Source organism: Octodon degus, unplaced genomic scaffold (genome assembly GCF_000260255.1).
Source record: "Octodon degus isolate 3935 unplaced genomic scaffold, OctDeg1.0 scaffold00095, whole genome shotgun sequence".
NCBI lineage: Eukaryota > Metazoa > Chordata > Mammalia > Rodentia > Octodontidae > Octodon > Octodon degus.
This window is the reverse complement of record NW_004524671.1, coordinates 10,569,560-10,581,736: the sequence shown is the minus strand read 5'-3', so window position 1 is coordinate 10,581,736 and position 12,177 is coordinate 10,569,560. Positions and strand designations below refer to the sequence as shown.

General features: G+C 38.0%; 1 protein-coding gene across 1 annotated transcript in view; it reads right to left on the bottom strand.

The window, feature by feature from the left end:
* The window catches only part of Aldh1a1 (aldehyde dehydrogenase 1 family member A1), a 55,953-nt gene extending 44,346 nt beyond the window's left edge, over nt 1-11,607 (bottom strand). Inside the window, exon 1 of the mRNA XM_004638124.2 lies at nt 11,226-11,607. Within this exon, the coding sequence (XP_004638181.1) occupies nt 11,226-11,291 (66 nt within the window). The 5' untranslated portion in view covers nt 11,292-11,607. The remainder of the gene's footprint in view (nt 1-11,225) is intronic.
* Nucleotides 11,608-12,177: the final 570 nt, after the last annotated feature.

Here is a 12,177-nt window from a genome sequence, read left to right as displayed (position 1 = left end):
TCTCTCTCTCTCTCTCTGTCTCTCTCTCTCTCTGTCTGTCTCTCTCTCTCTCTCTCTCTCTCTCTCTCTCTCTCTCTCTGTTTCTCTCTCTCTCTGTTTCTCTCATTGGCCCTTACTGCTGTTTCAGCCTCTCTGTGCCTCATATTTGCCTGAATAAAATTTAATCTGCATCTCACTTCTAGAATCTTCCTCACCTAAGTGAGTTCACTTATTTACATGCCTCCTCAGACAGAACACTAGTGATTTCCCTTCTTGAACTCTTTAGAGTGACAATTGTGGCGGCTTATGACTTAGGCCCACTATCCTCTTTCAATCTATGGTCCTGATGTTCTCAGAGTTACCTTTTGTTTCTATCCCATTCTGCCACAGCTTTATCCATAAGGTGCCTCCAATGGCAATTTGGCCACACTCTTCTTGAAACTCCGGCTTAAGGCATCATCTCTTTAGGAAGGTTTTCTCTAGTTGTATTTACCCTCTTTTTCCAAAACAATATGCTGCTATTCTATTAGAAGATTATTAAGTTCTGATTTTTGTTAAATTTAACAAAATTTATCATACATCAGCCCATGAAATTATAAAAGAAAAGCTAAAGAACTAAAGAGATTGTGGTCTGCCTAGATTTTCAAACCAGGCTTTTATCTGCCCTAGATTTTCAAACCAAACTTTCAAAGTCTACATCAGATTCACACTCTTGCTAAAAATGCACCCCTGAAGATGTATTGTCTTGCCAGACTTTACCTCTGCAGACTAAGAGAACATGGAAATCTTCAGTGAGAAGTTCACTTAGAATTCCACCCTTGTACAGTACAATTTTTTTCTTTTTTTTTTTTTACTGTCCCTTTAAGTTGTTTCAGTTTTCTTGCATTTTATAATTTGTTGGTATTTTGTTCCCATAATTTTATTGAGAAACAAATAGCAATGAGATATTTTCAAACCAAATTGGTAGGACAGTTTCAATAATTAACACATTGCATACATTCTTCCTAGTGGTTAATTGCTGTACAAGATGGGGACGTGATATCCTATTTACAAACACTATTAGAATGAATTCCTCTATTCATTAAGAGAATGTGACTATATATCTATCCTAGTCATTTTGGATACACAGATACAAAATGAGCATTCATCTGTATCCCCTTGTTTTGTTTACTTCCATCATTTGAATATTATAGGTGTGTTAACTCAGCAAAATATTCTAAAAGAGTCCAGTAGTACATAATAGTATTGGGTCTTCTGCTTCACTGGCAATGTCAGTAACTGTTGGCCTGAGTCCCCTACAGCTCATCATAACACCATGGCTTTACTTCTTATACTTCATTTTTATACTTTTCTGCTGGATGGTTAAGACCAAGGTGAAGCAGGACCTATGCAACAAGAGTTGTAGCTTTTGGGTTGTACAGTACAATTTCACTAAACCAAATTGAAAAAGGAAAAACACAGAGAATTGATTGCTTTGCATGACTCATGGTGAGAAGCCCCAGCTCCTTCCTGAGTGCTCTTATTCTTAGGTCTGTGGTAATTTTTTAATTTAAAATTCTCAAAAACATGCTCTCAAAACATTAAAGGTTTTATTTCCTTCGTCTGACCTCTTTTGGTGAAAGACTCTTTATAATATCTATATACCATTTTGTTTTAGTATCAGAATTATGCATCTACATTGTACACAAAGCTCCTCCTTTAAAGTCAGTTAATGTTTTATAAATCAGCATTAACTTACAGTAAAAACACAAGTTTATCTGGCAGCCTAGATGTAACTGAAGAGATCAGCTACAGATAATCCTAAATTATGGGCCACAGATATGCATTATTCAGTTTTAACCTTTAGCACTAGAGAACATTGCGAATCCAGCGGTGTTTGAACTGGTGCTTGTATTTACATAATCCTGACCAGTCAACTTCTTTTTTATCAGAAATAATGAGCAGATGTACTTGAGATGTACTCTGGAACACCAAGTGGGAAAATGTGAGTTCATCATGGAAAATGAGTTTGTCATAGCCCAGCCTCCAGAAATATAGAATCCAACAGGAGGATGTATTTATGTTGAGATAAGCCAGGAAGGTTAAAGGCTATAGAATCCAATAGTTAAAACATTACATTTTATAGTGAGACTTGTGGGAGAGAGGAGAAAAAGGTGGGCTTAACAAAGGCATTCCTGGAGTATGGATGGGCTGGTATTGGTGTTAAGAAGAAAAACAATGTACAAAGAGAATGAACCATTTTGGGGGGAGGTTGTAGCATAGTAAATAGACTGCCCCAAACTGACAGTTCTTGTTGAATCAAGGCATAGATAAGGTCCGACCATGAGAAGAGGTTGGTTTGAGGTAGATCTTGATCCCTGTGTAAAAACCTTGAGCTATATTCTGGATAAAATAGATGCTTTAGAAATACTACTTGCAAAGTTTCCAAATTTTTTGCAACAGACTAAATAGAGTCTAAAAGATTAGCCCAGAGACTAATAAACCAAGAATGAGCTCAAAGGCTTTAAAGCAGTAGGTAGCAGTAGTGTTCGAGTTATGAATTATAGATATTGTCCCCCAGAAAGACCTACAGGCATAAGACAGAGCTCAGTATAGGTCATATGATTACTGAGATGTCTGGAAGGGCAGGCTATTCCACCATTCTTTCCTCTCCCTGAGCAGTGCAGAGTTTATTAGTAGGGATTATCTTAATTGTCTTTTGCTATTATTTATGTTTTTAGCTTTACATTTGACATTTGCTGTCTACTTACCTATGTAACCAAGTGTATTTGAGTAATTATGCCCTTTGAATTATAATAAGTGGTTATTTAGAGAAGTTTAGACTCATGAGTGTTTGCCAATAACGTTTATGAAATCTGTTTTAGACCTGCTGAAATGATCTATCCATGGTGATTATCTAGTTACTTACTTCCTACCAGCTTTTGTCAACTTTAAGTAAAAAGGCTAACACTATAAAAGTAAAACCTGTTAAGGTCCCATTGAAGCATTATATCAGCTATATTCTAATTATAAAATATGGATTCAGATCACTTTTGAATAATGTATATATACAGTAGACATCAACTTTAAGTTCACAGTATTGATTGGAAATTAATACACCTGGAATTCAAACATGTTTTACTTCAGAAAACAGTCAATGGGAATGTTGAGGCAATTTGGAGATTGATTTCTATTCTTCATGCTTTAGATATCTTAGACTTAAAGAGATGAGTAATATTATCTGTGATAAACAAATACATGTTTCCTAGATGTATTTTATTGTCCAATTCATAGTTTGGATAAAATTTTCCTTTCTAAAGTAACAGTTATTGTGTCTTAATTTATTTGATATAAAGTCATAGTTACAAGTTAGAAGGTAAATGAACTTAAATGAAGTCCTATTTTACTAATGGTTAAAATAGAAACCGATTGCCCTTATATCTCTAGTGACACAACATTTTGGATCCTGTTGCTGAGAGTCCTTGAGTCACTCCAACAGGGTCCCCTAAATTCACATTATATTTTTAGAACAGCCATGGGAAAGCAGATCTATATTCTTATTAGGGGAGAGAATATCTTCTTAATGGCAGAGAACTTTAATTTATTGATTTATTTCTTTATTTATTTAGGCAGGATCTCACTGGGGAGTCTAGGCTGGATGTAAACTCACGATGTAGCCCAGGCAAACCTCTAACTCGTGATGATCCTGTTGCCTCAGCCTCCTAAGTGCTGGGATGACAGGTGGTGCCACCCTGCCTAGTGCAGAGAACTCTTAACAGATCCTATTTTCAATGCACAAAAGATTTCTTTTAAGATATTCCAAAGGAGAAGGAGGATATGAAGAGTCACCATAGAACTTTGCTTGTGGATTTTCAAACCCTCATGTTGACACAGGGAGGGGTAGGTGGCGATGTAAACATGTAGGGAGTAATGTGTGCTGTAAATTTTTCTGAACCTTAGGAACCAAAAAAAGTATCAAAGACTGTGGAGGAAAGAGGACAAGGGGTGAAGGAACAGATGAAAGAATAGGATGAATTAACAGTAAGGGAGATGTAGAACAGAAAGTAAGGTGGGGCGCATTGAACTCATAAAAGAATCAAAGCAGATCTCTGGCAGCAACTTCAAGCTCAAAGCCTGAGGCAGCAAAGCAAAGTGTTGAATAGAAAACATTTCTGTTTTTCAAAGAAAAAATACAAAAGGAAATTAAAGAGTACACAACAGGTGGAAAGACATTATTTAACTGTAGTCAAAGGAATAGAAACAAAAAAATATGAAAGACTAAAACAAAAATAGGAAAAATAAAACTTCCTTGTGATTTGTTTTCTATTACAGTCTATGTTTAGTGATTTGTCCACTCTTTTCTCCTTGTTGTTTAAAATGCCTTCCAGACTTTTCAGTTTAGCTAAGAAAAAAGAAAAATTACCGTAACACTTATTTTGAGCCATACTGTCCCTGTGCCCTGCACATTACAAAAGTAATGATCAGCTGCTTCTGTGCTGCAAATGTATCTATGACACTTACATATACATGTCATACATGGGAGAGTTAAGCCCTCAAAATTTTTGTACGTATTTCATATGTAAAACCTCATAATATAGTAGCTTTTAAGAAGTTCTTTTCCTTCTAATAATGACAAACAGAGCATCACGGAGCTGTTTGTGTTTCTTCAACTTTTAAAAATATATTGGGAGATCAGTGGAAGTAACTCCGTCACTGGGTCTTGGAGTTTCAGAAGTATCAGTTCAGACCAAATTTTGAGAACTGTGTTATTTGTCCAAATTCCTAAGGGACACTATTATGACATTCCAGTATTGTAATGAATCAGGTAAAGATACAATCTCTGAAAATTAGATATTACCAACACGTCACTTCTAAGCAGTGCAGCTAAGTTTGTGGAAACTACAGATATGTATATAAGTGTACATAAACATACTCAAACTATAATTTAATCATGAATTTCCAAATTATGTGAACTCAATCGCACCTCTTAATTGCAGGTGATATGATCAGCGAGGCCCAGTAGATATCTGAGCCCTGCATGTACTGTTTCTCGCTGTACTGTAGTAACAGTTTTTAAATTAGGCAAAGATATTAGTGACAATGTAAAATAGAACAATCTTAACAATATACTGCTATCTAAATGTTATATAAATACAATCACTCTTTCTTATAGTGTCTTATTATAATATTACCTCCTTATCCAAAGGAATTACTTTCTGTTTTTTCTTTGGTAAGTACAAATTCACAGCATTGCTGTTCCCTGACCTTTGAGTCATTGCTGAGAAAATCGCTACTGGACACTAAGAACTGTGATCCCTTAGTAATCATTCAATAGCCTTGATGTCTACTAATTGATGGTGGGCAGGGAGCTTACGTCCTGGGGATACACAGAGAAAAGGGATGATTCACTTCCCAAGTGGGACACACAGTAGAAGGGCCTAAGATTTCATCACTCAGAGTGGCACACAGTTTAAAACTTACAAACTGTTGATGTTTCCAGTTTCCTATTTAATATTTGCTGACATTATTTAGCCATTGCTACCTAAAGCTAAAGAAAACAGAACTTTAGATACGGAGGCAGGGACTCATATTTATTTTTCTGATTTTTTAGATTGCAATTAAATGTGTAGTCATGAAACAATCATAGTTCAAGCTCTTTCCAGCTTGACTCTATGTTGTCACCTACATCTGATGAACATGTAATGTCCCCCTGACCACAATTATCATAGTCTTATGACGGCTTCTCTGGAAGATTAGTGTGTCTCCTTCACAACATGAATCACCATAAGCTCTCTTTTTGCTGATCTGTATTTTGCCATCCTAGAATGCATTTCAGAGGCATTACCTCAGCATCGAGCTGCTCTCCAAGTGAAGTGTTTTTCACATTCTTTGAGAGAGCTCATACCCGACTCTCTCATTCTGGCAATTAGTAAGTGAAAGAGTTGATGGATGAAATTCATGCTTCAAAGGTCATGTGAACAAGTGCAGGGCAAAAGCTTGGGAAATGGGAATAATACCCTTTCTTAGGGTTTGTGCTCCTTAGTTTTTATGTTCACTGGGCTTTCCTGAGTGAGATGAGCAATCAGGAGGAAAATTATTTCATATGGAAATACAGCAACTCAGAGTGACAGCACTCAGAATCTGGTACTGTCTGGATTTGCATCTTAAGATCAGGGCTACCTTGAGCAGATAAATCAGCCATACTCTGCCTTCAGCTGCTTGGGCTCCAAAACAGGGCCTAGAACATCTTTTCCAGCTCATTCACAAAGCTTCATTATGCGCTTCCACTGAGAAAAGTAGCTGGAATCAATTTGAATGGTGCCAGTAATACAAGCTAGTTCATTAACATTGGGACCTGAATAATTTCAGAATTCAGAGAATCATATTGGGGACCAATTAGACAACAAGTTCTAGGCACTTTTCATGATTTATTTGACTTAATTCTCACAGCCCCTTCCAAGGCCATCATTATTCCCAACTGACAGATAGGGGACCTGATGCTGGAGGAGATTAGAAGTTTGGCCAAGGTCATACTATTAAACAGGTAGAAGAACAGGAAACTGAAGCCAGTTTTATCTTATTATGCTACTTACTGCCCTCCAGACATTCAGCTACTTGTTCAGCTGCTTTTAAGCCCCAGGCAAACAAAATATTTCTACAGTCAGAAGTTTAAAAGATCTTTCAACTGAAAGCAATGCCACAGCGCACTCAGCTTTCCTGGGAACAGAAATCCTGTCCTGTGGTAAGCACCCCAAAGTGGGTCTCTCAAACAGACTCCATCAGCCAGCTCAGAGGACCCCTGTATGCATCTGTAGCCTCCTTTCACAAGTGCCTTTCCTCTCACTTTACCACCGTCTTATTCGCCTTTTTGACAGCTCTTCAAACACAACAAGCCATTGTATACAGGGTGGTGTATGTTCTGTTACCCTGGATCTTTGTCCTTTCCTACTCTACGTGGTTACTTTATTCTTAGCACCCAGTGGACTTAACCTCAAATGCCCCTTTCTTAAAAGGATTCTTCCTAACAACACCATCAGGAGTGAGCTCTATCTGTCATATCTTTTCAGCTTTTAGTTCTCTTTGTTTTAGCACTTATGATTTGAGATTCAAGTATTGCCTTACTCGTTTGCTTTCTGCCATCCATATCTTCTATGAATAAAATCTCTGGCTGATAAAAAAATCAAATTAGCATTCATGTATCATAATACCTAGCACAGAGCACTCACTAAACAACTTTGTTAGGTAAAGGAAAAGAGAAAATAGGAGGAACAAGTGAAGAGGGGGTATTTATAAATGCATGTGGCTTGAATTTGTCTATTAGAGAAAAATTTAAAAACAGAGAACTGTGGAGAAAAAACAGAAGAGCTCAATTTGGGCCTGGTACATAGTATTTGCTGACAAATAACTTTTTCAGGCAGGAAACATATTTTTAAAACAGAAATGTCAAACCAGAAATCTAAGAAAGTAGTGGTTTACTGTACCCAAAGTTCAAGCTATATGTGTTGAAGAAATTTAGAGAAAATGTGTAACTCTTCCTCACAGCCTTTCCCCAAGCCGAATTCTAAAGTGGAAAGTCCACCTCCTTCCAGTCTTCCCATTGTCCTTTCTTTTCTGAACGTGTGGCAAATGTCCTACTGTTGGCCTGGGAGCTGCCAAGCAGCAGCTGGAAAGGCTCACAGCCGAGCATCATCCAGTAATCACAAGCAGGCAGATGAAAGTCAGAGTAAACGCAGCAAAACCTGGCAATTCCATGCCCCAAATTCATGGTACTGACCCTAGATGAATGACTTCCTAGGGTGAGGGCTCAGTCTGCCACCATTAAGAGGCCAGCTTTGTCATTTACTAGCTGTGTAACCTGAGGTGCGTTACTTACATGCTCTGTTCCTGTCCCCTCGTATGTAAGAAGCTAATAGTAGTCACTTCACAGGGCTGTTGTAGACAGCAGTGAAATCATTCTAATGAATTTAAGCAGTCACTGGCAAGGTGAATTCCACGCAGTTTAACTATAATTATTTTCTCTGTGTGTATGTGTGTATAAAATGTCGTAAGTTGAAGAATACTTTTCTTTTTGCCATGAACAAACGCTGCTTAATTAGTTAAGTTTAATAACCATATTGGACATTTTGGGGTTCAAACCCTATCCTATTTGTCTCTTTAATTTTGAATGTAAAAACAGTATGGAGAAAGAAAGATGGAAAGCAAAATAACCAAATCCTGTGAGAGGAAACACTCGAGCCTGAAATCCTGGATAAACCCTCTGAATTTTGCTCCAGCGCAACCTTTGTCAGATGGGACGCAATTGTGTAAGTTAGAGAGAGGAAAGATCAGAATCCGGGGAAACAGGAAGAGTGCTTGTGGGAAACAGGGAAGGTGGACCAGCGAAGGTTCTGGAAAAGCTGGAAAGCATTCAGGAAAATACTCAGACTAAGACAGCTAATGGGAACCAACCATTCCCATGTGGCAGGCGTTGTGTCAAGTGCTTTACATCCCATTACTATAATATTTTCACTAACCTCAGGAAATACATATCTTGATAATCTGTATTTTATTTGTGAGGAAAAGGAGGCAGAGAAAGCTAATGTAGTTTGCTCAGAGGTCATATAACTTTCAAAGAAGCTCTTCATGTGAAAGTTCAACACCAGGGATGGGTTGGCAGATGTGAGATCCCTTTACAACTGGAAAGGAGAACAGCGAGGAGAGGGCTGCTATCCAAGCTCATGTAGGCTTGTGTTACTGAGGTTTTAAATTCCCAAAGCTTTTGTATCAATTTAGAAAATATTCCTTAAACTCTAATCTCTGTTTCATCTATCCCAACAAAGAAATAATCTGACTATACTAGAAAATAAGTCTTTGAAAGATATGCATCAAGGAAGTCTTTTGTTTGAAAAGCAGTCTCCAGCTTAAGAGTGTGTAGCTCTTCTAACTATAGTTATAAATTTCTGTATTCAACCTTGTTTGTCTGTTCCCTTTCCTTTGCTCCAACCAGCAATATACTTCTAGAGATAACAACGAAGGACATTAAAACAAAGAAAATAATACAGAAGTTTAGAGGCTGATCAGAGAAGAGAATTCCTCAATCACTGTAAAACCATTCTTTACTTGTTTTGCAAACAAGAAAGTTACTTCATAGCCAACATTTTTCCAACTCTTATCATAAGTGCAAATCTACTATAATTCATTGGTGGGATAAACAGAGAGGAACATGCAAAGGCATTTCAAAAAGCTCATCTATTTAGACTTAATCACATGCATAACTGGTGTCCTCCCAAGTGTGAAAAAAAGAGTAACCCATAAAGTCAAACAATAAAATGCTATCTGAACATACTGGGTTTACATAAAAGATGCATGAGGCACCAAAGTCAGCGAGTTGCATTATGCAGTCCTTGCAGAGGAGTGTTTCAATGGAGAGCAAGTGCCTGTCCTTTCTATCTGGTCTTCTTTTGAACACTGCGATCAGTCGTCTTCCCTAGAAGGATGTGGTGGTGCATTAAATTGGAGGCCCACAGATTTCAATGGCAAAAGCACCTTTTTGTACTAGGCAATCATTAGTTCTGAGCTTGTATAGTAAGTGTAAAGAATACCTCATTTGTCTTGCGCTGTTATTTATACTTCAAGTTAATAGCTGCTTAATAAAGTATGATTCGTGTAAAAGATTATTCCACATTAGAGCTGCCTGGGAGTACAAAAAAGACTTTTCAAACCTCTCTGAAAAATCAAATTAAATAAAGGGTGAGGACACATCAAGGCGATCAAAATACCTGTTCAGGTAGTGCTATAGAAAATTATATTCCTTCTAGTAACTGCGGTGGGATAGTTAAAGCCATTCCTGCAATTTTGGTCATCAGGAAATGTATTTTTAAATACACTTAATTAGAAATGAAATTGCTTGTGAAGAGCAAACTTTGGATAAGAAAGTCAAGAAGACTGGAGTCTTAGGAGGTTTTGGGCATAACTTTTTCAAATGTAAATTATTTGGAGTCATTTACATGTTTTGTCACCCTATTAACTATAAAATTTGGTGGAAAAGCATTTACTCTCCTATAAATCCTTGTGTACTGTACCTTCATATAGTCCAAAGCTTCAAGACTACCATGCAAAAAGGCACAATTCTGCCTGGAAAATTTTCCTAAGAGAAAGGAGCAGTCAGTTGAGCAGCTATCTATCTCACTTGTTGTGCTTACTTAAATAAAAGCAACAGAAGTTAGGACTTCAAACCCAGGCAGCACTGCAGGTGGAAAATAAGCAAATAATATCTGAGAATATTATGTTAGTAAGTTGAATGCTGTCAGTAGATTTATTATCTAACTCAGAAGGCAAAATGGCAAGCAGTACATTGCAACAGCTTAGTTCCTACTTTGCTGTATCACACCATAAAGCTAACCTTAAGATTTGGCTTAGACTGGTGTGATGTTGGTTTCTTCTTCTCTTTTCTTTCTGTTTTGCAGTATTGCCATCTGACTGGAACGCAGGCATGGAACTGTGAATGAGCAAAGTGGATAGGCACCCTCGGAACAACTCCAGCAAGATCTATTTCTTGGTTCTCCCTCAGTGTGGATTTTGATGCCTGAGTCTGGCTCCTGCCCTTGTTTCGCCAAATATTTATCATTAGCAATTACATGTTTGCTGCAATAGTAACAAACTGGGCTGCGGAAATAAATAAGCATGCTTGCTTTACCAAATTAAGTAGAAGGGTAGAAGCAGATTTGAAGTTGTATAAAATGGCTTTCATCTAATTATCAGATTTAAGTCCTCTGAATTAACACCCATTGTATGAACCACATGGAAAAGTTACATCATTACATTATTCTCTCTCTCTCTTTCTCTCTCCCTCTCTCCCCCCTTCCCCTCCCCCCTCTCTCCCTCCCTCCCTCTCATATTTCTAACTTTGTGGCTTCTTCCAGTAAGTTAATCTAGTGAATATTTGCCTCGCTCATCATGTATTCTGACCACACTGAGTTAATAAAACTGTTTACTAAAGTGCACTGAATTCTGGTACAAGAGAATTGAACATAGAAGAAGATTCCTCCACTCTCAAATATTTTTTTTTTACTTTGAAATATTATGAGAAATTTATGAAGGGTTGTCTGACATGATTTAGAATTTATTATTTGATTAGGACACCAAAGCCAGACCTGTATTTTAAACAAATCTTTATTTTTATATTTGCAAAGGGCTCTTCACATAAGTTTAGTTAAATTGATCTTTTCATGCTTCAGAGCAACCTTAGGAAAATCCCAGGCAAAGCAGCACGCAGAAGCTGTACTAACCTTAGTATACTGGATCTTCAAATCAGTCAGTGGGGCAGGTAAATCTGGCTTTGCTGAGGACAACATTTCTGGTTCAGCTCCGGGAGCACAGGTGACAGGCTCAGCAATTTGATTCTGATACAGCACTTGGCTTTATTTGTTCCTTTTTATCTGCACACTCGCTAACATTTATTTGCATATTGGGATATGATTGGGTGAACAGACCCGGAGCAAAAAAAGAAAGGACACCACTTTTTTGTAACACCTACAGCAGGAAGCCTTTGACTTTAAACTTAAATCCTTAAAACCCAGCACTCTGACACTGAAGCTGCATCTGGAGAAGGGGCACTATTTGCAGATGAATTAATTTACAAAGCCGAAAGCTGTGATAAGGATATGCAGCCCAGCTGCTCCGGCCACTAAACCCAGTTATTATTTTTTTTTTGGCTTTTTATGCTGCTGTGTAACTTTCTGTTCTCTGACAGACTTGGAATCAGAGAATCTGAGAATTGAAAGAGTCCCAAAAGGCAGTTGTTCTCAGTAGAAGATGGCAAGGACAAGGACGAGAAGCTTAACCAGGCGTCTCAGGACAAGGCCAGCAGCAGATTGGCCCATCCTCCAGGGAACCAGGCATAAGAGGGACATAAGGGCCCTTTAGGCACTACCCTCTGCCAGCTTTTAAAAAGCCTCGTCATGCAGCTGTATTCCCAGCACTAGGTGCGGGCACCTGCAGTGATCTCAGAAGCCCTAAGTCGTATGTAGTTTCTACTTAGGAACAGAAAAGTCAGCAGGACTTTCAGGGAATGCAGAAGCCACTGACACACAGCACTGCGCCGGGCCACCAAGGTCCATAATGTGCAGCGTTAACTGTGGAAGCTCACACAGCAGAAAGGGACCTCTGGTTTTGAAATGTGTTTATATTTATCAATCACTGCTATAGACAATTATACAAAAACTTTAAGCAGGACTCTCA